Source organism: Ovis aries, chromosome 20, assembly GCF_016772045.2.
Source record: "Ovis aries strain OAR_USU_Benz2616 breed Rambouillet chromosome 20, ARS-UI_Ramb_v3.0, whole genome shotgun sequence".
Taxonomy (NCBI): Eukaryota; Metazoa; Chordata; class Mammalia; order Artiodactyla; family Bovidae; genus Ovis; species Ovis aries.
In genome coordinates this window covers 24,977,653-25,005,130 of record NC_056073.1, presented here as the reverse complement: position 1 = coordinate 25,005,130, position 27,478 = coordinate 24,977,653, and the positions used below count along the sequence as shown (strand labels likewise).

The 27,478-nt window shown below is 43.6% G+C and overlaps 1 protein-coding gene across 2 annotated transcripts; it reads left to right on the top strand.

Annotated features, from left to right (window-relative positions):
- The first annotated feature begins 383 nt into the window (after positions 1-383).
- Positions 384-25,983, top strand: GCM1 (glial cells missing transcription factor 1). Of its 2 annotated transcripts, none has more exons than XM_042237025.2 (6): positions 384-491; positions 3,941-4,145; positions 15,473-15,725; positions 16,768-16,880; positions 18,490-18,618; positions 20,745-25,983. In XM_042237025.2, the coding sequence occupies exons 2-6, from the start codon at positions 4,074-4,076 to the stop codon at positions 21,477-21,479; spliced, it is 1,302 nt and encodes a 433-aa protein (XP_042092959.1). In that variant the 5' UTR covers positions 384-491; positions 3,941-4,073; the 3' UTR covers positions 21,480-25,983. The 2 variants fall into 2 exon arrangements, with proteins under 2 accessions (XP_042092959.1, XP_027814545.1); XM_027958744.3 differs by lacking the exon at positions 384-491 and adding an exon at positions 1,094-1,194.
- Positions 25,984-27,478: the final 1,495 nt, after the last annotated feature.

The window sequence follows — 27,478 nt, the reverse complement described above, 5'->3', positions numbered from 1 at the left end:
CAGATGGGAAGGAATTTCTTAATGAACTGAAACATCTTTCCAACATTGCTGAAGGTCTCCCAGGGAATAACACAGCCAGTGAGGCTGCCCCAGCATCTTGCCTTCCAGCTTACCGATTCCTTCCTCCGATGACCTGGACCCTCCTCCAGGTACTGGCTTCTCAGCAAGCTGAGCATACATACTTCTCATACCATTTTGCCTTTGCCCATGGTGTCGACACTATCTAGGGCTAAGTCTTATTCCTTGACACCTTCAAATGGTTTGTCCTTCAAAAGGCTGATCAGGCATCCTGTTGGTGGAAGAAGATTCCCCTGAGTCTCCTCCCTCCAGCTTAATACCTTCCCCTCTACATCCTTCCAGACTACTTCTTTTCCATGCATTATGTCATCTTAAGCTCAGTGTCTCCTCATCTTTTCCACTTCTACACTTCTCCGGGGCTTTAACGTTTCCTTAAATCTCCAGAGACTAGCAGACTGCTTGGAACACAGCAGGTGAGCTGAACCAACGTGGGCTGCACCCTGACTGCTTAGGACACTTTTGAAGAAAGGATTATATTATTCTTTGCAATTAAAACACTCAGAATTCATGGGGCATCCATCCTTGTCAGGGGCAGGATGGCATTTTGGTGATTTTAGTAGCTTGGGAGGTGTCGGCTAACCAACATCTTGTCATTGTTGTTCAGCTGCTAAACATCCATTCCAATGAATTCCACCACTATGACATATCTTGCTGGCTGTCTGTCTTCTCTCTTCTGTACAAATGCTGAGGCAAATGGTGAAAGAATTAGAATTCAACCGTTACTCAGTGTGCCTTGGGCCCAAACTTTGAAATTACAAGAAAGAAAACATCTGGACTTCCTCATGAGAATCTTAGCAATGTCCATTTCTGTTTAAATGCCTTTTTTGACATGAACAAGGGGAATGTTCATAAGCGTACCATAGAATATTCATCACATTGCTGGCATTCTGGGAAGAATTGGGCTGGGTAAGTGGCTCCCGGGTCACTCTTGCCTATCCCAAGCTGAGAGCATCTAGATTTTGATTGGATTATTGCCAGAGCTCATTAGCATAGTGTACCTTGACCTGGATTAGGGAACAGCAGTCTCTGCGTAGAAAATGACCAGAACTTGCTGGGACCTGAATCAGAGAGGAGATTTTTCTGAAGCAGTTTTGTCTCCATCTCCAGAAGTCAGAGGTGAGGAAACCATTACAAAGTTTCAGTTGGAAGATAAATAAATTATGGGGATATAATATACAGCATTAAGAATATAGTCAATAATTTTGTAATAATTGTATGGTAACACATAGTAACTTGTCTTTTCGTGATGACAATGTGTTTTACACTTGAGGCTAATCTAATATTGTAAGTCAATTTATATATTACCAAAAAAAAATGTAACAAGGCCAGAAATCCTAAGGAGAGACAAACGTCAGGGCGGTGACAATGGTCACCAAGTTTCTACTGGGTTCTCATTTGTTCTGCTTGGTCTTCTGTAGAAATGGTGAGACATGAGCACACTTTGGCCCAAGTGGCTTTCAAAAAAGAGTCTGGACAAATGGTTTTTAATCCTGAGGAAAACGGAATTTGCTTGTTTATGTTTCAAAGGCTGCAAACCATCTTTTCTTCTTCCTTGTGTTTTAGCCTTAGCGCTCAGAGAAATATTAAGTTCATGTTCATTTGGCAAAAATTCGTATCAGAAAAAATCAGAAAAGCAAGGTAGTTTTTCTGCACAAGATTTTTTATTTCCTTTTCCTTAATTTAAAAACAAAAGAATTATACCGACATTGCTTAGGCTTAAGGCAATATCTTCGACTGTTTTGAAATGTGAATCTTGTTATTCTAATATACTTTTTTTTTAAAGTCTGAATTAAAGTCAATCTGTGGCATCATTTATTCTATAACTTAGGGTTTCTTTCCCAAACAGAATTTGATTTAAACTCAATGGATATTTAATCTTGCACATCAGTGTTTGAATTGGGGGTACTGAAGTTTCATCTTTTTGGATGACTAGGTTGTAGGTGAGTGTGGGTAGGTATGTTAGGGAGGGAAAAGACTCCTATTAACTTGCTATTTAGTGGCCAAGAGCTTCCTTTACACATTCAGGTCAACAGTCATCTATATCTATGCACTTTACTTCAGTACATCTCAGTGACTGACAAGTATTAGGGTTACATAAAGCTAAATTACTGAGGAACAGAGTACACGGGACTCTGTAAGACTGAGACTATTGAACTAACTTGTGGTTTGAGTGACTCTTAAGTGGTTCTATGTAACATCATTATGGCTTTAGAGCACCAAGGCATGGAAATGTCACACATGTAAACATGTCTTACTTCATATTCTACTAGCAAGCACATGCCATCTCAAAATGATTGGGTTTTTTCCCCCCTCAGAGTTGAACACTTTAAATATCTTTCCTTCTTTTTACTTTTTTTGGGGGGAGGGGAGGGTAAGTTCCTTTTATAGATATGAATTTGAGCAAACTTTGGGAGATGATGGAAGACAGAGGAGCCTGGTGTGCTACAGTCCAAGGGGTTGCAAAGAGTTAGACATGACTGAGTCACCGAAAAACAAATCCCCTTTAACCAATTATAATTAGAAACTAGTATTTCTTGTGGGGGGGCTGGAATACAGTTTGCACAAACATTTTTTAATATCTACTATTTCTAAAATACAATTTAATGAAAGTAAGATCAGACAGAATTTTCTTGTGGGAAGAGTGAGATTGCTAAAGTCAGAAAGTCTTGAAGGGTGCTTTGGATTAAACAAAGGTGAGAAACACTATTTTAGAGCAGTAGTCCTCAGTTTTTCCCTCCAGGAGACATTTGGCAATGTCTGGAGATACAGTTGGTGGTCAACAAGGAGGGGTGGGTTGCTGGTTGCTGCCAACACCTAATGGGCAGAGACCAAAGGATGCTGTTAAATATCCTACAATGCAACCCCCACTGCTGCTGCTGCTGCTAAGTCGCTTCAGTCGTGTCCGACTCTGTGCGACCCCACAGACAACAGCCCACCAGGCTCCCCCGTCCCTGGGATTCTCTAGGCAAGAACACTGAAATGGGTTGCCATTTCCTTCCCCACAGCAAAGATTATCAAATAGGTTTTCAATGTCAGTAGTGCCAAGGTTTTAGAGGAATCTGATAATCATTTGAGAATATTTGAAGATATCAAATATATGAGTGAAGTCGCTCAGTCGTGCCCGACTCTTTGTGACCCCATGGACTATAGCCTACCAGACTCCTCCATCCATGGGATTCTCCAGGCAAGAGTACTGGAGTGGGGTGCCATTTCCTTCTCCAATATATAAAATATATGCTGGATTATTAATCTAAATGGGAATTTAAATTTTAAAAAGACTTCTAGACACATCTGGCTGTGATGTTCCCCTCTTGTAACACACCCACAGGGTAGCTAATTTATGAAGGTGTATCCATGGAAACAACTCCAAGCCAGTTATCCCTCCCTCCCCAACCCGGTAGGTGGAGGAAAAGGTCCTAACCATTGGCTACAGGTGACCATGGTACTTACAGAGGCCTTTGCACTTGGGGCTAGCAACCAGGAAGGTAGCCCAAACCTGAGGGTGAAAGTGGTGTTCTTCCCCATGGTCAAGCTTTATTCCAGCAGGCTCACTAATGGTTCCTACATTTTGTTTTTGTTTGTATGTTGGTGCTTCCCAAAATATCAGTGAAACAGTCTTTTCTGGCAGATGAGCGCTGGTATTTTGAATGATATTTTCTTCTGAATTCCGTGTCTTAAAAGTCATTTTCAACTGGAGGATAACTGTTTTACAGAGTTGTCCTGGTTTTAGCCATACAACAATGCGAATCAGCCACAAGTATACCTATGTCCTCTCCCTCTTAAACCTCCCTCCCCTCCCCCTCCACCCAAGAGCACTGATTTTTATCTCTAATGATCAGTATCACTGTCATTTATTTTTTAGTGTTGGAAAGCAGTCTCCTGGTCTAAACTGCTTGGGTGGACTGATCCAACTGTAAGAGCCTTTGAAAGCAAAATTCTCAAGTGCTTCTAGAGCAGCTGGATAGACGGAAACCTGTGGGCGACCTGACTTCATCATGGAACCTGAGAACGCGGATTCTTCAGACAAAGAACTAAGCTGGGATATTAATGATATGAAACTGCCGCAGGTATGTACTTGTTCTCATGCTGTGTTCAGCATTTGGCCGTGAAGGCTTGAACGTTACTTGCTAAGACCTGGAAGGAACTTGGTGAGGGTCCCAGCTGAGTAAATACCTCTCCTACAGAGTTTCAGTTGGACATCCGACCAAGGACTTTTTTCATGTGTATAACTTTGATGTATTTATTTTTGGCTGTGCTGGGTCTTCGCTGATGCATGGGCTTTTCTCTAGTTGCGGTGCCCAGGTGTCTCATTTTAGTGCCTTCTCTTGTTGCGGAGCACAGGCTCTAGGGCGTGCAGACTTCAGCAGGTGCAGCTCCCAGGCTCTAGAGCACAGGCTTGATACTTGTGGTGCACAGGCTTAGCTGCCCTGTGGCATGTGGGATTGTCCCGGACCAGGGATGGAAACTGTCTCCTGCATTGGCAGGCAGATTCTTCACGCTGAGTCACCAGGGAAGCCTCCGAATGAGGACTTTTAAGAGGAGATTCCTAAACCCATGATTTGAGAAGGCCCTCACAGACCAGACTCCCCTGGTTACAGACTGAAGCAAAGAAAGTGTTACTTCCCCTGTCTTTCAAAGTTGTTTTGGCTCCAATGCCACCCGCCTGGCTAGCTAGTAGAGTGAAATCCACGATAACATGTCTGTAGATTGACTCTCTGTAACACACGAGCTCCCATACAACCTTATTTGCTGGTAGTAATGGGTTTAACCTAAATCTGTCTTTGGGATGTCCCGGTGAGAGTTCTCTTCTAGAACCTTTGTGACTACTACACAGTCCACGCACATGGGGCTACTCTCCAGCTAACAGAGTGGCTTCCATTTCATGTTTTCTTTGCCTTCATCTTTGGCAATGAAATTTAAAAAGGTTTTTTTTAATTCTGTTTATTTTTGGCTGCACTGGGTCTACCTTGCTTTGCGCGGACTTTCTCTAGTTGCTGCAAGCCGGGGCTACGTTTCATTGCAGGGCTCTGGCCTCTCATTACAGTGGCTTCTTTTGTGGAGCACCGGCTCTAAGCGCGCAGGCTTCAGTAGTTGCAGTATACAGGCTTGGTAGTTGCGGCACACAGGCTTAGTTGTTCTGCGGCCTGTGGAATCTTCCCAGACCAAGGATTGATCCCATGTCCCCTCCATTGACAGGCAGATTCCTGTCTACTGTGCCACCAGGGAAGACCTGGCAATTGACATTTTAAACTCTTAATTTGGTGGAAAACAGTTGTTTTATATTTTATCTTTTTTTTTTTTTTTTTTTTTTGCTGAGCCACATGGCTTGTGACATCTTAGTTCCCCAACTGGAAACTGAATCCCAGGTCAGAGCAGTGAAAGCATTGAGTCTTAACCACTGGACCGCCAGGGAATTTCCAACATTCGTTGTTTAAAACTGATTTCCCTGACCCCACGTTTTGGTCTTTCTTCCAGTGAAGAAGGTTTTCACTGGAAGTTACTGGGAAGGGTGCCTGGGAAAGCTAAGACGAGACTGCCAGAACCATCTAGTGGAAGGTCTGATTCTGGGGAATGAGAAATTCGAATTATCCCAAGCAGAGGAGAGGGAATGGAGATTCCACAGTTGTTGTTGTTGTGTTTTTCCACAGTTTTGATTTATACTCATTCCAGATTTCACTCTAAAGAAGGCTTCCAGATCACTCTAAATTTCACTCTGGTGAAGTGCTTCTCTTTATGTTTTCCCTTGAACCTCCTCCCCCATTCTCTCCTGATAGGTTTTGGAAGAGCTAGGAAGCACTAAGTGCTTAAATGAATGCCCTACTTGCCATTCATTTAAGGATGGCTAAATATACCACAGCTAAATCATGCAAATATCTACTTTAAGGGTTTGTGTTTATAGTTGCTTATAATTGGTTTACAATAGTTGTAGCTGTTTTAGGGGAAACTTTCAGATAAATTTTAATTATTCCTGTCTCAGAGACCCATATTCCTAATTCATGATTGTAGGTCCCAAATAGAGAAACTGGACATCTTCAAAAACAAGAGTTGAAGGAAGCAGGTATATAGATGATTTCGCAAATTCCCATCCTAGAGCGGGACCTTTAATGGGGTCTAAGAACACTGTAGTAACATGTATTTTTTCTAGGGCAGAGGATTCATATCATTCATCAAATCTATAGACAAAAGAAAGAACCATGTCCCTGGAGGGGATCTCAGGGTTCATAAAGGTTCATGTTCCAACATGAATTTTCCAAAACTTAGGCCTTCTCAGATACCAGAGACATTTACAAGAAAAGTCCACATTCAATTCTGGAAATGTACCATTTTCAGTTTGTAGAAAAACTTTGGTTGCTCATGGAAATAGATAAGTGTCCTTTAGTTTGTTAAATGTGCCAGGGAAATGATTAAAAGAGCAAATGGTGCCTTAGTGTTTTAGAGAAGGAAATGGCAACCCACTCCGGTATTTTTGCCTGGAGAATCCCATGTACAGAGGAGTCTGGTGGGCCACAGTCCATGGGGCTGCAAAGAGTCAGACGCGACTGAAGCGACTAAGCACGCAAGCACATTTTCTGAGCAGAGTCGACATAGTCCTCATCTGGATTTATGGGGCTGTGGAATCATATCAAGACCCAGCTGAGGTGAAAAATAGAAGGTGTTGAAGCCAAGCACAGTAGATTTTATATTTTGAGAGTGTTTCTAAAGGCAGAGCAGTGTACGATGAGAAGCACAAGGCAAGGAAACCAGGCCTAGGCTTTGAATTCCAGTCTTGCCTCCTTTTACCTGTAGAACTTGAGTTGATTTTACCTGTAGAATGGAGTGATTTAGCATTTCTGAGGTCCCCTTTCCTCTTCTGATAATAAAGTTGTTGCACTAAATAGTCTCTTATGGACTCTTTTAGTTCTAACAATCAAGGATCTGGTGACTCGAGATTCAGAAGGTGGCTTGCACCCTAGGACAGGGACTGGGTGCCAATCACAGGGCCTGGCACTTATTAAACAAGAAGGGATGAGTATAAAATTCATGAATGAGTGGGTCCATGGCTTATCATCTGGGTGACGCTAAACAAATCTGTTTTCTTATTTTCATTATCTCCTCTGTAAAAGTAAAGTAGTAATTCTTCATACACCTTGCTTGAATCTCTAAGTTGTTTAGAACAGATGTGTTCTCAAAATGTGTTCTGTAGTGTGTAAGTTACAAGGAATTTTAATGGATGTTGTGGAGGAAGGAAAGAAGGACTAAGTTCAACCAAGTTAAGCCAATTTCTTCTTTTTTTTTTTCCCATGCTATGTGGAATCTCAGTTTTGAACGCATGCCTCTTGCAGTGGAAATGCAGTCTTAACCACTAGAGAATTTCCTAAGTCAATCTCTCTGCTGCAGACATAGTGTCTTTCTTACTGCGTTATGGCTCTCCCAAGAGGAGGCTATGTTGGCAATGTTGCCCTAACTTATTTTTGACCACAAAGCTCTCTCTGTTTTTCCATGGAGCCCCTTAGGCAATGAGTGGTCCTCAGACCATCAGTTTGAGTGTTAAAAAAATATGTTTCAAAGAATTCCATCTATAATAGCAAGCGCTGGCTTACTACTATTATACATTTCCCCAATTTCATTCTCTGTCCCCTCCACACAAAGAATTTATAGTTTATTTTTCATGTTTACATGTTCTTGCCACGGTTCCTACAAATTCCTGCAACTTGTAGATGAATTTCTTTCTTATTAATCCACTGACTTGCTTCAAGTTTCAGGATGGTTACTTGAGTGCTTATTGCATCTTCTGGTCCTGGAAACTCCAAAGGCCCTTTCTATATCACAGATCAAGATCTATGAGTTAATTTTTGGCAATAGTGAACAATGACATCCTCATCAGGACATCAGAGATTTTTGATGTCAGTGGGATGTGTCAGATACCACTGGATGCAGGGGCTGTTAATCCACGTTAACATTCATGGAAGGACTGATGACTTGGACCAGTGGAACAAGATCAGTGTCCAAACAGAGAATCAATGCCATATAAAAAAATGCCAGAGGCACTGAAGGAGGGCGTATATAATTTAGCATGACTCCGAAATGTCTATGGCCGTATTACCCTGAACGTGCCCCCATCTCATCTGATCTCGGAAGCTAGGCAGTGTCAGGCCTGGTTAGTAGTACTTGGATGGGAATACTGAATGCTGCAGCCTTTGGCTTCCCTGGTGGCTCAGGCGGTAAAGAATCTACCTCCAATACAGGAGACTCAGGTTTGATCCCTGGGTTGGAAAGATCTCCTGGAGAAGGAAATGGCAACCCACTCCAGTATTCTTGCCTGGGAAATCCCATGGACAGAGGAGCCTGGCGGGCTACAGTCCACAGGGATCGTAAAGAGTCTGACCCGACTGAGCGACTAACACTTTCACTTACTTTCAGGCATGGGGATAAAGGCTGAGCATTTGGCAAAAGGGCTCTCTGTGGACAAGCATATTGTAAAAGGTGAGAGGATTAGGTCAGATGAAGATAAGACAAACAAGGCAAAGTAGAGCACTTTGAAGTTCAAAGGCTCCCTACAGGGGAGCCATGCACAGGCATTCAGTAAGGAGATCTTGGAGACAAGCGGCCCGAAAGGTGGTTTGGAGGCAGAATTGTTTCATGTGCCCTCCTCTCTTCTTTCAGCTGCATGTTTGTCTTTATAAATCTTCTTGGAACTCATTTCTGATCACTTGTCTAACTTGTGGTTAATTTGATACCACTTCTACTTAATCCAGCCTCCACGGAGTCAGCCCAGAACTGCAGGCACTTAACTTACTCAAAACCATCATTGATAAATGCCTACTTATTCCAGTCCAATGTAATAGACCAGTTTTGCTTTATTTTTCTATTCCCTTAAACTACTTTAGAAGTTCAAATATAATTGCTGTAGGGTTTGCTTGATCCAAGCCGCAAAAGTCTGGGTTGGGTTAGTCTTACCTCTGTTAAAAATGCTCACCGCATGGTTCACTGGGCTTCCCAGGTGGTGCTCATGGTAAAGAACCTGCCTTCCAATTGCAGGAGGTGTAAGAGACGCAGGTTCGATCCCTGGGTTGGGAAGATCTCCTGGAGGAGGGCATGGCAACCCACTCCAGTATTCTTGCCTGGAGAATCCCATGGACAGAAGAGCCTGGCGGGCTACTGTCCATAGTGTCACAAAAAGTCTGACATGACTGAAGCGACTTAGCGTGTACATACATGGTTCATTATAAGGATGCTTCTCATTAACATTGATTGTAATACTTGAGAGCCTTGAATGATAAAGAAATCTCTTTCTTTTTTTTTTCTGGTTGAAAATCGGGAAGAAAACCAATTCCTTTTTCTTCTCAATAGTACCCACTGAACAGGGAGACGGGAGCGGCTGCTATCTCCCTGCACCTGCCAGATTCTCTGAGCAGAAGCACAAACTAGTCCAATAGCCCCACAGCAGACACACACCCCGAATCATTTTGTTCCTTGAACATGAGCAGTTTGCCGATTAAACCCACAACCAAAGCCACACGGAGCTATTAATTCACACAATTCCAAGGTTTAAATATACTTTTTGTAGAGAAAATCTTTAACTATACATAGGTTAAACATAAATACGGGGCCACTTGAAGCCTGGAGAATCAACCCCAAAGAGGCCATGTCTCTGATGAGTTCATTCCTGGACCATGGTTTTAACAAGCATAATTTCCTTTGCCTCAGTCTTACGGGCAAAAGTGAATCACTGAGCTCCTTCTGTGAATTTGTGTGGATAAGTGTAATCGGAACAAGCTAGTTGTAATCAGATGTGTCTTGGTGCTAGGGAGCTACGGGGTAAATACGAGTCTGCATTTCTGGTGAATTATTATCTGACTGGATGGTCAGGTCACCTTGCTGTTGGTCTGACGGGGACACTCGTGACTTTGTCCTCTTTGCCTGGCATTCTGCTTGCTCTCAATGTCGTTTGAACTCCCTGGGACATCTCCACCTATATGGACCCTATATGGTCATTGGATCCCCCCACTTTGGGAGCCAGAATTCTTCTGCTGCCCTCTGCTTCTGGGGTGGTGGAGATGGTAGCAGAGACTCTCATTGGGTGCCTACCAGGAGGTCCCTTGCTTAGCCGGGTGGAATTGGGAAGGAAAGGGAGAAAAGAAAAGGTAGGGGGTGACAGAATTTGAAAGCTGGGGCACTCTGTCCCACCTTAGTGTTGTCCGAGCAAATATAGAACTTTTGACCTGCATCTTGACCTTTAATAAAGGTAGGAAATTGCAAGATTACCCAAAGGCAGTAATGCTTAGGTTAACTCAAAAGCATTTAGTTGAATTGAATTTCTCTCTTTGAAAACATCTGGAGTTGGGTTTCCAGTTGGTTCAGATAGGTAAGTTCCCGAAAAGTTGAAGGTAAATCAAAATGCTGGATAAATTTTTTTTTTCTGTGCTCCATAAGTAATGTCTAATTTTTCCCTCTCTGATTTGTTTAAACATGTATCTGTTTGCTAACCCTGTTTTATTTGGAAACATTTATTTCTGAGGAATTTATAAGTTATTCTTATTAAAGAAAACCTAGCAGATAATTGTTTTACACTAGAGTGGATTATATCCCAAGGGAAAATCATTTTTAATATAATAGCATGCTAATATCAATATTTTTGATATCTCATTTCAGAATTTTGATTTTAGTTCATTAGTTTTATGTAACAGTGTATATTTCTTAAGATACCCATTAAAACTTCAAGTAGTTAAATAAATGAGAATGAGGGAGGAAAGAATGGTGCTATCATTGCATGGCTTCAAAGGTTTTGAGCGACTTAGAAGACTAAGTCTCTTAGGGACAAAAATTACATAGAGAAGTCACAGAAATATTCATTAAACCACCAATGATATTACCCATGATAAAATACAATATAAATTTATTATATTTATATGTTGGAAACCTTAAGAATATTCCCTTTAACTTATAAACTTCTTAACCAAGAGGAAAAACAAAGAGTTACTCGTGAAAATTTAGAAATAAAAATAAACAGAAGATCTGAAAAGAGGGAAATGTTTTGTGAGGAATTGTTAAACAAGATTAAGAAATAATCGTTCTTCCTTTTAAAAGTTATGCTCTAGTGCCTTAAATTTTAGTAGATTTTCAGAGTTCCCTATCATTCGATACCTGGATTCCTTTGCATCACTGGAATCTAGGTTTTCTCATATTTGCAATGTCAAAAAATGTCAGAAATCCTACAAAAGTCCAAGTCACAAGATTGGTCATATGTAAATAGCCAAGAAAATATCTTGATGTAAATATTCTTGCTCCTGGTAATTTTCTTGAGTTTGTACGTTGTCAGACTTATTACTGGCTTATTAGTGGACTTGGAAAACTAAGGTACTGGTGGAGGAGCTGATGGGAAAAAAAGCTTACCATACCGTGGAATGCAGAACAAACTGTGGGTTAAGACCGAACCTCAACAATATTAAAATAATCAAAAACACAGAGTGTGTTCAACTACAGTGGATCCAAACTAGATATTAACAACAGAAGACAACAGGAAATTCTGTAAATACGCGGAAACTAAACAATATATTTCTAAATAACTCATCAAAGAGGAAAACTCATAGGGAAGAGAAAACATACATTAAACTAAGAGAGAAAGAAAAGACAGTCCAGAGCATTTCTTGCTCCACTGGCAGGGAGTCCTTGCTTTAATTGGAATATTTGAATTGCTCTCACAAACACTGTAGGTTCCTTCTGGTTTGTGGTGTCTATGCCATTGACCAGACTGAAGGGGCCCCTCACTTTTATTTATTTTAAAAAAAATTACGTATTTACTTGGCTGCACTGGGTCTTTAGTTGCATCTTCATTGCAGCATGGGATCTCTTAGTTGCAGTATGTAGGATCGAGTTCCCCAACTGGGGTTCGAATCTAGACCCCTTGCAGTAAGAGCCCAGTGTCTTAGTCAGTGGACCACTAGGGAGGTCCCTTCCCACACCTTTAAAACACAGAAATCTCAGCTTTCCTTCAAGACCACCTTGTTCTTGTCTCTGCTGCCCTGACACCTGTGCTTTGTATTGGAATAATTCAGATCCACTGGTAGATTTCTGCAGCCCAGATTGTTAAAGGTCCACATTTTAACGTTTTAACCTACCTTGTTATTACTTCAGAAGATAAAATATTATGCTTTTGGCAGCATGTCTGTGGCAGAAGAGAGCACTGTTTAGAGCTTTGGATCAGAAGGAAGAGAAGAGAAGGTGGGTGGAGGAACCAGGAGACAGAGAGGGAAAGAGGGGGCCGCTTCCGGGGGCTGCCCGAGGCTGTGTGTTGAATTAATACCACTCAGAATTACCAGAGAAGTTGGGGAGAGAACTGGAGAATATAGCTCACTCAGCATCTTGGCCTAGCTGCCTCTTTCCTAGAAACTAGAAGCAGTCTCCTTTGGAGCAGAGGGGACCCCCCAACCCCAAGACACCACCCCCCTTTCCCCTGCCCTTCTGGAACAGTGTCCCCTTTCCTCACCACTGGACGGCACAATGGAGCTATTGTTGTCACTGTTCTGAGACAGAAGCTCAAAACCAGGAGCTGTGCCAATGAAACTTTGGTTTTAGAGGGGCCTGGACTCCTGTCTTACATTTGTCTAAACAAGGTTTAAAGTGTCAAGTGACTTCTCTGGGGGTCATCTCCTAAAAGCTGCTGGCCCTCACACCCAACGGCTGGTGTGTGTTGCCCAAGATCAGAAGACTAACAGCTAAAACTTATGTGGAACTTGCTGTGTGCCAGGCACTGGCTTTATTTTTTATTGATGTATAGTAGATTTGCCATGCTGCTTTAGTTTCTGGTATACAGCAAAGTGATTCAGTTACACATTTATCAATGTATATTCTTTTCCATATTCCTTTCCATTACAGTTTATTACAGGAAATCAAATAGAGTTCCCTGTGCTATACAGTAGGACCTTTTTTTTTTTTAATTTATTTTACATATATAGTAGTTTGCATCTGCTAACTCCAAACTCCTAATTTAGCCCTCTCTGCTTTCCTCTTTGGTAACCATAAGTCTGTTTTCTATGTCTGTGAGTTTATTTTCATTTTGTAGATAAATTCATTTGTATCATTTTTTTTTTTTCCTTCTTTTGCCCCCTGCTACACACAACTTGCAGGATCCTAATTTCTTGACCAAGGAATGAGCCCAGGCCCTCGGCTGTGAAAGCACTAAGTCCTAACCACTGGACCACAAGGCAATTCCCTGTATCTTTTTTTTTTTAGATTCTACATATAAGCAATATGATATTTGTCTTTTTTTTTACTTGCTTCAACTTAGTATGGTCACCTCTAGGTCGAGCCATGCTGCTGTAAATGGTGTTATTTCATTCCTTTTCCTGGCTGAATATTCCATGATATGTATGTACAACAACTTCTTTATCCACTCATCTGTTAGTGGACACTTAGGTTGCCTCCATGTCTTGGCTGCTGTGAGTAGCAAGCACTATTTTGAATGTTTTGTGTATGTTAACCCGTTCAGTCTTCAAACATCCCTGTCGGGCAGGTACTCCCATGGCCCCCATCTCACAGAGCAGAAAGAGGAGCCCTGAGCGGGAAGGAACCCTCTCAGGGTAAGGCCCACACCCTGGCCTCCACAAGTTGCGCTCCTACTAGCAGCTGACAAGCTCTCTGTGAAGGGCCAGATAGTAAATATTTTAGGTTTTGTGGGCCATACAGTCTTGAGTGCACCTACTGGACTCTGTCATGGTGTATAAATGTCTTCACAGACAACACATATGAATGAACATGGCTGGGTTCCAATAAAACTTTATTTACAAAAACAGGCATTGGGGACTTCCTGGTGGTCCAGTGGCTAAGACTCTGCTCCCAAACCAGGGGGCCTGGGTTCGATCCCTGGTCAGGAAACTAGATCCCACATACTGCAACTAAGAGCTCACATGTCAAAACTAAGACCTGACACAGTCAAATAAATAAATATATTTTTAAAAAAAACAGGCATTGGACTGGATTTGGCCCATGGTCCTAGCTTGCAGACCCTAGCTCTTCACTATTAATTAGTACTACCTCTCATGTACATAAAACCTCTCATTTTTATTTCCTCAGACCCATTTCAATCTCCATGAAATTCCATACAAATGACAACTATCATTAACAATACAAAACTTACAGTTTACAACACATCTGCTCTTCCCAGTACTTTTGTGAAGAGTGTTTTATCAATATCCCCATTTAAGAGAAGAACAAAATGAGTCTTCAGAGACAGCTGCCTACCCAGAATCTCATGTTACAAAGTTCTTTGGCGTCTTCTACACTTGAACTCCAACTTGGAGAGACACGACCTCCTGGAACTTCCCTTCCATCCTGATGCTTGCGTTTCCTCCTCAAATGTCTTATTTTTCCTTTCTCATATTCTATGCTGTGTTTTCTTGCGTGAGGAGCAAAGGAGAAGCACCCTTTTGGAGCTTCTAGAATCTAAACCCTAACCTTCCAGAAGCTTCTTGTTGAAAAATGTTTCTTATACCAAGTCTCTGGAAGCTGCAAGAATGGGAACTGCTTAAGTTTGACCACTGAGATTGCTAATGATTCTCACTCTAAGAACTGGCCAAACGTGGCCATGAGCCATAACTTCACTAACATTCAGCCAGAGCTCCCTGCCTGCCAGGTGATGCGCTCAGTACTTTTTATATGTTATCCTGTGTAACTCTCAGACCCACTCGAGGTAGGTAGGTCTGGTTATTTCTATTATGTAGATGTAGAAACAGAGGCAAAGAAAGTCAAATAACTTATGCTATGAGGATTGAGTGTCCTGTGCCCCTGCCCACTTAAAGAGGGGAGTTTTGTTTAGTTAGGTACCATGGGCAGGGAACTGTGTCAGTCCCGGGCAGGAACATGAAAGTTTTCAATCGAGCTCAACTTGTCCTTACTCCTCCACCCTGTTTGAGGCGCATGAACATGAGAGTAGAGCAAAGGGGAGAGAGTTTCTGCAGAGGAGGAAGTAGCTCTCCAGCCTTCCACCGCGATTCTCAGGTGGTTTTGCATTAAACCCTCCACTTTCTCAACAAGCTAACCACCACGGGGAGCGTGACACTATCTCACTGCCCAGTCCCAGTGCCGTCCATAGCCACTGTGCAAGAGTACCATCGTGTTGCTTCACCCTCCAACATTCTCAGTGAGCAGTGGTCCTCACTCTCATCACCAAAGGCTAGAGGAGCATCAGTCACGCAGAGGGCTGCATCATAAGCCATTCTGGTCCAGGGGGCAGATGTGGGATGGACCCAGTGGTCACGTGGCCGCAGCCGGGCTGTGCACGCTCAGACCATGTGGTAAGATCCAGCTTGGTCTTTGCCAGAGATACAGCGCCCAGAAGAGCTGTGCACCAGGCCACCGTTATGCCCAGTGGTGACTTCAGCTGGAACTATAATCATCTCCTTTGTGTTTTCATCAGAACGTGAAAAAGACGGACTGGTTCCAGGAGTGGCCTGACGCCTACGAGAAACACATCTACAGCTCCGACGACAGGAACGCACAGCGCCACCTGAGCAGCTGGGCCATGCGCAACACCAACAACCACAACTCCCGCATCCTCAAGAAGTCCTGCCTGGGCGTGGTGGTGTGCGGACGCGACTGCTCGGTCGCCGAGGGCCGCAAGGTCTACCTGAGGCCAGCCATCTGCGACAAGGCCCGGCAGAAGCAGCAGAGTGAGTGGCGCTCCCGCCGAGAGGCCTTAAAGTTCTCGCTCCTCCCAGGGGCCCAGCCTCCGTGCTGGAGGGTGGAGGAGACCAAGGCCGTTTCTAGAGATCATTTTAAGGCGAGCCAGCCAGCCCCCTGGGGCCCTGTATTCCCATAGATCTGCCGTGCCCGCTGCACCCACCGCTAACACTGCTCCCTAGGGTTAAGATCTGATTTGGGGCCTCTATTAAAAGGAGGATGCATCACTCAGGGGACAAACATTAACTCATCAGCGCAGTCACATATATGAATAGTGAAGAGAAAGTTGTGCATCAGGCTTGCCACCCTACACCTTGGGGAATAGGGTCCCCCAAATGATCTCAGTGAGTGCTTTGATCCGAAGGGGGACCCAGGGCTAAATCTGAGGTTAGACTCAATTCCATGCCATTTAGTTTCAGGCCATCATCACATGCTAATTCTTTTTTTTTTTTTAATCATATTCAGCAGATTGTGAAATAGATGCATTCACCATTCCCTGTGCATTGCCCACTTCAGACCTCAAGTTACTTCATGTTCTTTCCTTGTCCTTTGTTTTCCAAACTTGCTCTCAGGGCAGGGCGGTATCAGTCATTTACACGTTAGTGGAAATTTAGTAGCTGCATTCTCTCTGTTGTGTGGTTTTGCTCCTTGACCCTTAGTTCAAATTGTGAAATGAAAGAATTTTTTCCTCTTTATAAAGAATTTGAAGTATCAGTAAATAAGGAGAGAGGGATTTTTTTTTTTTTTTTGCTTAAAACAGCTCCCACCCCCTGCTCACCCCCAACCTGTAAAATATTCCACTGAGTAAGTAACTGCTTCCTCTACCGCCTGTGAGAGTGACCTGGGCTGCTTGAGTGGTCTGGTCTCCTAGGCCCAGGAGTCATGCCCAGTGGGTGAAAGTCTGTAACACTGTGCCCAGGTGGACTCTCTGCTGTGCAGGAGTCAAGTCTGACCCAGGCAGAGCTGCACAGACTCAGGGGTCCGCTGGCCGGGCTCTGCCGGGAGTGGTCACCTTCCTCTGCTCTTTTGTAGGGAAACGCTGTCCCAACTGCGACGGGCCCCTGAAGCTCATTCCCTGCCGGGGCCACGGGGGCTTTCCTGTCACCAACTTCTGGAGGCACGATGGACGCTTCATATTTTTCCAGGTTGGATTTACGTTAGAGATTCCGTTTCTTTTTACTTCAGGAACTGTTCCCAGAGCATGAGGGAGACTTGCCTCTGGGAGAGGCACAGGTGGAGGGGAGTCTGCACCCTCCCTGGGGAAACCCTCTGGGCAAACGAATGTCTGTACCCCGACCCTCGAGAGAGGAGCCAAGGGTGGAGCCCAGGTTCCCAGGGAACCTGGGAACCGCTGTCGGCAACACGAGCCCCCGTGCACTGGCCTTCCACAGACCCAGCTCTGTAAACATGGACACGTTGCTTTACTCCCCTAAGCCCTAGTCTTTGGTAAAATGTGGTATTAAGGGGTCCTCTCCAGGGAGGTGGTAGACTCTGAGAGCTGGACTGTTTGGATCTGAGTCCTTGCTAAACCTGCCTCTGAAAAGAAAATGCTCTGAATGTATAGGGTTTGCCAACTTCTGGAATATAACTATTCTCATCATGGATGATTTCAAGTTGATTTTCTTTAAGTTAATTATTTTAGTATATATTTTTTTCATAATACTTACATAATCATAAGGTTGAATACAGGGTTTCATGGCAAAAGCATATCAGAAATTAATATTGAAGGTAATAGAGAATGAAGATATTAAGCTTGACAGAAATTCTCTGGAAAGAGCTCTTTGGTAGAACTGTGTAAGATGACCTGAAATTTTCTTTCCTTGCTTTCCTCTTTATTCATTCAGTATCTCCAACAAATATATTTAAAAAATTTTTAATTCTATTGGAGTATAGTTGATTTAGGGGGGCTTCCCAGGTGGTGCTAGTGTTAGAGAAGCTGCTTGTCAATGCAGGAGACGCAAGAGACATGGGTTTGATCCCTGGAGGAAGGTACCTTGGAGGAGGAAATGGCAACCCACTCCAGTATTCTTGCTTAGAAAATCCCACAGACAGAGAAACCTAGTAGTCCATGGGGTCATAAGCAGTTGGACATGACTGAGCATGCACGCACACCCATAGCTGATTTACAGTGTTGTGTTAATTTCAGATGTACAGCAAAGCGTCAAAACGTTTTTAACAACCAGCTCACAAAATACCTGAATGGCCAACAGTTGGCTCTCCACCTGGCTGGCTCTGGCACACTCTGGATCCCAGTTCCCCCACTTTACTAGAGGAGGTTTCCGTGCCTCTATCTCCTCCTACTCTGTAAGCTGGGGATGATGGTAATGGTGTGGCCCTCACAGCATTGCGCTGAAGATTCAAGGATATGTGTAATCAGTGTTACTCATTATCATTATGGGTGTGACGTGGCAGGGCTGGGGAGAAGCACCGTGCAAAGAAGGCGTGCCATCAGCAAAGACTGGCCGGTGGGTGGGCTTCTTGTTCAGTCACTAAGTTGTGTCCAACTCTTTTCAACCCCATGGACTGCAATATGCCAGGCTTCCCTGTCGCTCACTGTCTCCCGGAGTTTGCTCAACCTCATGTCCGTTGAATCGGTGACGCTATCCAACCCTGGGAGGATCTTAAAAGGTTGCTCTGATCTTGTGACAACAGTCAACTGCAACAGCACCCAGTCCGACAGCAGAGAACAGGATAAGACTTTAGATACCATGAAGTACATCTAGTTGTTTATCTCACTGCTTCTTCTCCTTTAAGTCAAAGGGAGAGCATGACCATCCAAAGCCAGAAACCAAATTGGAAGCCGAGGCCAGAAGAGCAGTGAAGAAAACACACTCGGCGTCTTCCTCAGTCTCCTCGAAGCTGAAACAGAGCCCAGAGATAAAGGTAAACTTGCTCCATGCATCTTCAAAATATGTGGGGACTTGCCATCCCTGTGGCGGCAGCCTTAGATTTCCCTGTCATCACCTACAAGTGAGGGCTTCACACATGCCGCTAGCGTTAAAGAATCCGTCTGCTAATACAGGAGACCCAAGAGACACAGGTTCTACCCCTGGGTCAGGAAGATCCCCTGGGTCAGGAAGATCCCCTGGAATAGGAAATGGCAACCCATTCCAATATGCCTACCTGGAAAATTCCATGGACAGAAGAGCCTAGAAGGTGCAGTCCATGGGGTTGCAAGTCAGACACAACTGAGAACAAATTCCTAGGCAGAATTTATCTGTGATGGATTAAGCATGCTCTTAGCAGGTCTTTGAACCTACAAAGGAGAGCCCCAAATCATATATCTTCAGGCTCACCTATGAGCTAGCATCTGGCAAAGAAACTGAATATGTAAATATGAATACTTTTCCTCTTAATGTCTACCATCTTTGTAGTATGCTGTCAACCGTAAAGTCCATATAATTTCAGAATCGTCTTCCCTACTGTAGTTAAAAAGAGACCTGAATTAGTACTTAACCTATGTTTGGCACTCTCTGTATTTCTGTTAGAACCAAGAAGAAATGATCTGCACAAAAATTGAGCCTCATACTTCTTTACTCTCCCCCGAAGCCGATGATTTCCTTAGTGCACTTCACTAAGATGAAATAACCAGGAAGTTTTTCAAAACAGTGGTCATCTGGGGATGTAGGGGTGCCCACTTCTCCCCACAGTCAAACAGCACTGTGATGTTCACAGCTTTATGGGTGTCATACTGTAGGTAGGGTTTGTCTCCTTAATAGTGTTTTACTAATTCCTATACTTTTTCCTAGGCTTCCCAGGTGCTGCTAGTGGTAAAGAACCCGCCTGCCAATGCAGGAGATGCAGATTCAATCCCTGGGTGGGGAAGATCCCTTGGAGGAGGGCATGGCAACTCATTCTAGTATTCTTGCCTGGAGAATCCCATGAACAGAGGAGCCTGGTGGGCTAGAGTCCATAAGGTCACAAAGAGCTGGACACGACTGAAGTGACTGAACAAGCATGCAGCATACTTTTTCTGCTGGTCTATGGTCCACGTTTCAGGAGCACAGAAATTGGGCCAGTCCATCCTTGGAGGTTCTAATGTTCCTTAAGGGGAAAAAGTCATAATTTGAGTCATAATTTCAGGGAAATAGGAGCCCCTGAATCCCACCTACCAACCCTGGCAGAAGTTGCAGGGGCTTCCTTCTCACTCACCCTTCCTGGTCAGTCTTCCCAACTCCATCCTCTTATTCCTCAGTTGTTGTGGTTGTGTAGTTGCTAAGTCGTGTCCGACTCTTTTGTGGCCCCATGGACTGTAGCCTGCCAGGCTCCTCTGTCCATAGGATTTTCCAGGCAAGACTACTGGAGTGGGTTGGCATTTCTTTCTCAGGAGATCTTCTCAACCCAGGGGTCAAACTTGCATCTCCTGCGTTGGCAGGCAGATTCTTTACCACTGAGCCACCAGGAAAGCCCTATTAGGCAATAGTTTTACATAAACAAGAAGATAACTGAGTCCTTAAGCAGATTCTTTTCTTGTGATTAACTGGAGAATGATATACCTTCTCCATTTAGGAAAAGAAGTTGACGACGTCATATGCCAGAGGTCTGTGATTCAACAAAGTGAGCTCGGAGTTTCTTAAGGAAAAAAAAATAAACTCTTGGAATCCACTAAAAAGTAGAGAAGTCAAGGAGGAAGTTGAGATTCCCCTGAGGATAATGTAAAACGCTGAAGCTGTGGTTTGATTTGTCTTAGACAGACCCTTACAAGTTTCTCACAGAGGGAGTCAGGGTTTCAGATTTGCATTTGAGGTGGAATGTTCTAAACATTCTCCCGTCTGAGTAAAAGAAGGCCCATGAGCCCTTCCTGGTTGGTCAGATCTCGCATTGAAATGGCAGCAGCCTTGAGTTCTTGCAGGCCTCGTGTGCTTGTGCAAAGCCCTGTGTATGTTTGTGCTTCGAGTATGTAGGGAATGAGGAAAATGCACAGAGCACTTACTTGTGCAGGGTCACTCATGGGTGCCTGGGGTAGTACGGTGAGTTTAACTTATTAACACGAGCTTTTGTCTTTCCAGCCTCTTCCAGGTGAAACACAGAGTTGGGAAAATTTAACTTGGTCTTTCCAGGAAGCTGTCCAACTGCCTCCTAGTTACAGCGGACATGTGATAGGTTACACTCCCCAGCAGAAGGCATGGAATGATGGCTCATCCTTCCCCGAGAGCTATGGTTTGGGGGGTACCTCTGAGCTGGCAAACCTCACTCCCACCCTGGGCCCCCCTCAGCTCTACGACAAATGGGATTTGTCCCACAGTCGGGTCTCCAGCAGTGGAGACCTGCTCCAGCCCTCCATCTCTGGAGTCTTCTCTGATTACAGTGATCTGCAGGCGTGGAATAAGAATGTGGCTTTGGGACGAAGTCCTCTGAATGACAACAGTTGTCCCAGTTACCCATTTCCTCTGACCAGCTGGCCCTATGACTTTTCCTCTTCCCAGAGCTCTTCAGAACCCTTCCACCAGCCGGTTCCAGTGGAACCATCAGCAGTCAAATCCAGCTATCCACCCATATGGCCAAATCAAGGGGGTGAACTTTATGAAGAGAAGGTGCCTGTGGATTTTAACAGCTACCACCCTCCCACCACATGCCATTCACCGCAGGAAGACCCCCTTCTCCTCAGCCATACCTCTCAGCCTTATCATCAATATGCCCTGCCTGGCAAGAGCAACAAATGGGATTTTGATGAAGAAATGGGGTGCCTGGGTTTGGATCACTGCAACAGTGAAATGCTTCTAAACCTCTGTCCTTTAAGATGATCCAAATCAGAGCCCTTGTGCACTGCTGGCGGGAGTGTCATTTGCAGCCACTGTGGAAAACAGTATGGAGCTTCCTCAAAAGATTAAAAGCAGAACTATACCAGATGATCCAGTAATCCCACTCCTAGATGAATACAGAATGAAACCAAATCACTGTCCTGAAGAGACATCTGCACCACCGTGCTCACTGCAGCCTCAGTTACAGTAGCCAAGACATGGAAGCAACCCAAGCAGGTGCATGGGTAAAGAAAATGTGGGGCATGTATATATATACAAATATATATATATATATATATATATATATATATATATATATTCCATTGAGCTGTAAAAAGGAAATCAAGTCATTTGGACCTTGAGGGCATTATGCTAAGCCAGAAAGAGAAAGACAAATATTGTATGATCTCGCTTACATGTGGAATATTAAAAAACCCAAATTTATAAGAAACAGAGATCAGATTTGTGATTTTCAGAGGCAGAGGGTGAGGGGTGGGAAAAGTGGGTGAAAGTGATCAAGAGGGAGAAACTTCCAGTTTTAATATAAATAAGTTTTGGAGATGTGAGGTACAACATGACTGTTAACAAGTCTGTACCATAGTTAACAAGACTGTACCATATATTTGAAAGTTAAGAGAATAGAGCTTAAAAAGTATCGCAAGGGAAAAAAAATACAACTGTCTGGTGACGACTATTAACCACTCTTAATCTGGTGAACACTTTGCAGCGTATGCATGTATCAGGGCATTATGGTGTACACTTTAAACTTATACAATGTTATTTGTCAATTATATCAATAAAATTATGTCTCAATAAAACTGGGGGAGAAAAATGGCTGAAATCTTTTATAGCCATTTAAAAAACCGGAGGGGATAGCTGAAAGAATTTCTGTAGGAAGTAAGTTTTCAAAAAGCAACCAACCGCAGATAAGTCAGAATCATGATGGCAAGCAGAAGGCAAGACTTCTTTCTTACTGTGAGTAAAATCTTGGCCTGTCCTCCTCCGCTCTAATAGGAGTATTAGAGAAGTCTTCAGGGGTACTAGAGTACTAAGGCAGTCCTCAGGAGCACTGGGGTACTAAGGGAGTCCTCAGGAGTACTAGAGTAGTCTTCAGGAGCACTAGAGTATTAGGGGAGTCCTCAGGAGTTCTAGAGTGCTCCACAGTGAGGATTGAAAACTTGTCCAACCTGTGGCAGGCTATTTCCTCTGCTCCTTTTTCTCCCCACAATATTTGGGAATCTCAGCACCTAAGCTGCATTATCTGTTCCATTTTCAATGTCCTTTAAATGACCTCAAACCAAGCAGATATGAAAAGCCAGCTACCCAGGATCTCAGCTAAGCCTTCTTGGAAATGGAACAAAGGACCAGAGAGAGTGAAAGAGCTTCAGAGGAGCAGAAAGATGAAGTAGTTAGCACTTTGTCTAGTATGAAACATACAGAATTGGTTGATAAGATGTGTCCCCTAGTTGGTTTTTAAGACTCATCAAGACAAGGGATAAGACCCAACCCTATTTCCTAAAGACAAAGAGCAGCAAAATTAAACGACTGCATGAAGAGACATTCCAGGGGCACCAGACAGTCCCCTTTCCTTCCTCCTCTCCTCCCTGTCTTCCCCTTCCATGAGGGCTCCACTTTTGTCCCATTTGTCTTTATTTTTACAGTGTTGAACAGCACAGTTTCCAAATATGTGCTTGAAAATGTTTGCTTAGAAGAGTCCTTGTATAATTAACATGGCCATGGTCAGGCAGTTTATTTGAATGCCAGTTCGTTTTTTTTGCTGAAGTACTTTACAAAAAAGGTGTGCCCAGACATAAAATCAGGAAAGAACCATGCAATCAGCGAATATTTTCAAAATAAATGCTCTTTTCTATTTGAATAGTAACAAATGCACATGATACAAAATTGGACTCCTAGTGTCCTTCTTAAGGCAACTATTCTCTGCTTTCCAAAGATTAGAGATATTCTCTGCATACAGTCATCCTCCCTTATCCATGGTGTGGGTATGTTCCCAAACCCCCAATGGATGCCTGAAATCACAGAGAGTACTAAACTCTATATATACTAAGTTTTCCCTATACATATATGCCTGTGGAGGTTTAGTCACTAAGTCGTGTCTGACTCTTGGACCCCATGGACTGTAGTCTGCTAGGCTCCTCTATCCATGCATTTCCCAGGCAAGAATACTGGAGTGGGTTGCCATTTTCTACTCCAGGGGACCTTCCTGACCCAGGGAATGAATTTGGATTTCCTGCATTGCAAGTGGATTCTTTACCAACTGAGCTACCAGGGAAGCCCATACCTACCTATGACAAAACTTAAATCATAAATTAGGTTCAGTAAGATAATATCTGAATTGCTGGCATCATTATTGTTACACTTTGGGACCATTATTAAGTAAAATAAGGGTTATTTGAACATAAGGATGGTGACAGTATAACAGTTGATCTGATAACCAACATGGCCACCAAGTTGACTAACAGGTGGGGAGCATATACAGTATGGAGGCCCTGGACAGAGGGGTGATTCACATCCTGGCTGGGAAGCCAGAAGGATCATATTGTTATGTGTAGCTGAACTTTGATATTTTCATTGCTGCATTAAATTTATTTATTCGCATCTAAAATGCCTTTCCTCCATGCTCTAAGACAGGTGTCTCTGCTCGCTAAACATTTTGGCTCAAACTTCTAAGAAGAAGTATCTCATGAAATTCACCACTACTTGGAGAGCCCCAGGAGTTTGCAGCCCCCCATCCTTCTTGGTCCTTGAGTGTAAACAACCAATGAGAGACATGTAACCGTTGGATCCAAGGGTTGGAACAAAGTTTAAAGGTTGCTTGTGCAAGTATCTGAACAGACGCGAATGTACTTGATAACTTCTTAAATAGAAGCTTATCCAGCCCGTGTTTATATCTTTGCAGAGAAGAGAAATTCTTTCCTTTAGCGCACAATCAGAATCACAATTTCATCAGGTGCTTTGAATTCAGGTCATTTCAAGGATGCCTTACTGTTCCCTGAGGACAAGGACTAGGTCTTCAGTTGAAAAATATTACGAGCCTACTATATATACCCAAGCAGCGAGACATCTGAATCTGTGTGACTCACAAAAGCAAGGGAAGGCCCTGAGGGCTAGTCCTTACTACAACGACGCAGTGGTCAAAACAGCCTAACACAGGCACTGACCACAACACATGGAATTTCAAACTTTTGCACAGAATCCAAAGTACATTTTAGACTGGGGACTGTTTGGCAGCCACAGCTATCGCAAAGACGGGCCTTTTAAATTAGGCTCCACTGCATATTCAAAAGGCGAAAAAGAAAAGACAGGCTTAGGGTGGAGCAGGCTATGTATGGGGTGAGGCCATGGCATGGTGGACACTCTTGGGTCTGGGAGGCTCCCCCTGCACCTCAAGAAATTGTCAAGGAACAGCCCCTACCTGGGTGGGAACTTTAGTTTCCGTTTGGCCCAAGGCTTTCTGGATATTTCAGATAGTTCACATGTGCCAAACTAGGCACACTGCCCACCCCCTGCCCCAAACCTTATCTCTAGAAAATGACAATCTTGATATTTAGCAAAACAAGAACAGAGCCTGAAACATCAGACGGGACCAAAAAACCTTCTACAAATCACAGCCATCCCTACCCACCCAGCCCCAATCCCAAGTCCTTTCCTATGCTTCACTTTTTAGTGGTGGTAGTAGTTCAGTCACTAAGTCGCGTCCGACTGTTGCGATCCCATGGACTGTAGCCTGTCAGGCTCCTCCGTCCATGGGATTCTCCAGCAAGAATACTGGAGTGGGTTGCCATTTCCCTTCTCCAGGGGATCTTCCCCACCCAGGAATCGAACCTGGGTCTCCTGCATTGCAGGGAGATGGTTTACCAACTGAGCTATGAGGGCAGCCCCATAGCTTTTAGCTTTTTAGCTGATGGCATTTGGTTTAGGTGTGGCCTGCCTCTAGGGGGCCTTGACTCCAGACTATGTTTTTTCATCAGCCATTGCTTTCTTTTGTCAACCAACCCTACCAGTAGAAGTCAAAGGTGAACTGGACCTGGACATCGGGGCTTGGTTGAAAGATGACTGTCTTGGTGGCCAGTTGGGTACCTCCAAGCTCACAGCATGAGTGAGATGCAGAGACTCTTCAGGAGTGGGTGAGGGGGACATAGAGATCAGACTTGTGGTTGCCGAAGAGGGATGGACTGGGTGTTTGGGGTTGGTAAATGCAAACTATTACATTTAGAATGGATAAACAGCAAGGTCCTACTGTATAGCAATTTAATCTCCTGGAATGAAACATATTGGAAAAGAATATTTTTAAAAAAGAATATGTATGTGTGTGTGTGAGTCACTTTGCTGTGCAATGGAGTTCGGCACAACATTGTAAATCAACTGTGAACATAAAAGTGTTAGTAGCTCAGTCACATCTGACTCATTGGCAGCCCCTGGATTGTAGCCCACCAGGCTCCTCTGTCCACAGGTTTTCCCAGGCAAGAATACTGGAGTGGGTAGCCATTCCCTTCTCCAGGAAATCTTTCTAACCCAGGGATTGAACCCAGGTCTCCTGTGTTGGCAGGTGACTGAGCTACTATAATTTCAATTAAAAGAGTGGTGATGGGGAGGGTTAGAGGAGATGGAATGGAGGATAAATAATTGCATGTGTGATTGAGGAACAGAGGAGGGAATGAATTTTAAAACCAGAACCAACTCTCAAATTTTCATTCTGTTGTTCAAATAGAAAGACTCATCGTCCGCAAGGATTTTGACCAGAATCCCTCCCTCAAATTGAGAGCATTGTCCGATGAGAAGAGGAGGCTACTGGCCTAGGGGATTTCAGTGGTTTATCCTCCCATCCCACAAATATCTGGACACTTTCTCCAGGGAAGTTTTCCCCTTGACCAGGAGAGAAGAATCATATCTGACCGGTCTCTTCTCCTAGCTTCCGCTGCCCTGCGAAGAAAAAATTCTTTTGGAAATCTGAGCATCATTTGCTCAGCTTCAGGGTTGTTTATCTAGCTGCCACAGAGAGCTTGTGCTCCTTCTGGCACAAAATAAAATACAAGAACTGGACAGTAACCGGGAGACACAGAGTCCTCCAGGCTGACGCAGGCTGAGATGCGCAGCCCGGCGTTCTCATTCCTTCGTGTTCCTTTTGTGTGACCTCACGTCAGCATTTTCTTCTTGTGCACACAATGGAACAGAACCCTGTTCTCTTTTCCCCAAGAGAATAAAGATCTTGTGTCTAGTTTGCTATCAGCTCAGGCTCCTCATACGCCCCCAGCAGACCTTCCATGGACCTGCTTTTCCCCACCTCTTAGGAACCATTTGGTTTTGCTCCGGTTATAAGGCAGATGGAAAACCGCCTTGAGATGAACTCAAGTCTGAACTGTCCAGACTCCATCCGACTCCATCCTAAGATGCTGAAAGCTTTTCATGAAGGCTGGGAGAGAAGGTTAAATACTTTGAGACTTTTAAGCATAATTTTTGTTTTTTTTTATATGATTTTAAAGGTTACATTCCATTTATAGTTACTGCAATATATTGGCTCTATTCCCCATGTTTTACAATAATATCTTTGAACCTACCTTACACCGGATAGCTTGTACCACCCAGGCTCGTACCCCTGTTGCCTGTCCCCCTCCACTGGCAACCAGTATTTTGTCCTCTATTATCTGTGAGTCTGCTTCTTTTTTTGTTATATTCACTGGTTTGTTGTATTTTTTAGATTCCACATATAAATGATATCATATAGCATTTGTACTTTCCTTTCTGACTTACTTCACTTAGCACAATGCCTTCCAAGTCAGTCCATGTCGCTGCACATGGCAAGATTTCATTCTTTTTATGGCCACGTAGTATTTCATTGTGTGTGTTTGTATACACACCAGCGATGACTGAGTGACTGAAAAACAGCATCTTCTTTATCCATTCATCTATTGATAGAAATACTCTGAGGTTTTTTTTTTATTGAGAATGTAGAATGTGCCAGACATTGTTCCAAATGCTTTCTA

Coding starts and splice junctions, on each gene's coding strand:
- GCM1 (XM_042237025.2), top strand. CDS start 4,074: ATGGAACCTGAGAACGCGGATTCTTCAGACAAAGAACTAAGCTGGGAT. Junction 4,146..15,472: donor ATGATATGAAACTGCCGCAG/GTATGTACTTGT, acceptor TGTTTTCATCAG/AACGTGAAAAAGACGGACTG. Junction 16,881..18,489: donor GACGCTTCATATTTTTCCAG/GTTGGATTTACG, acceptor TTCTCCTTTAAG/TCAAAGGGAGAGCATGACCA.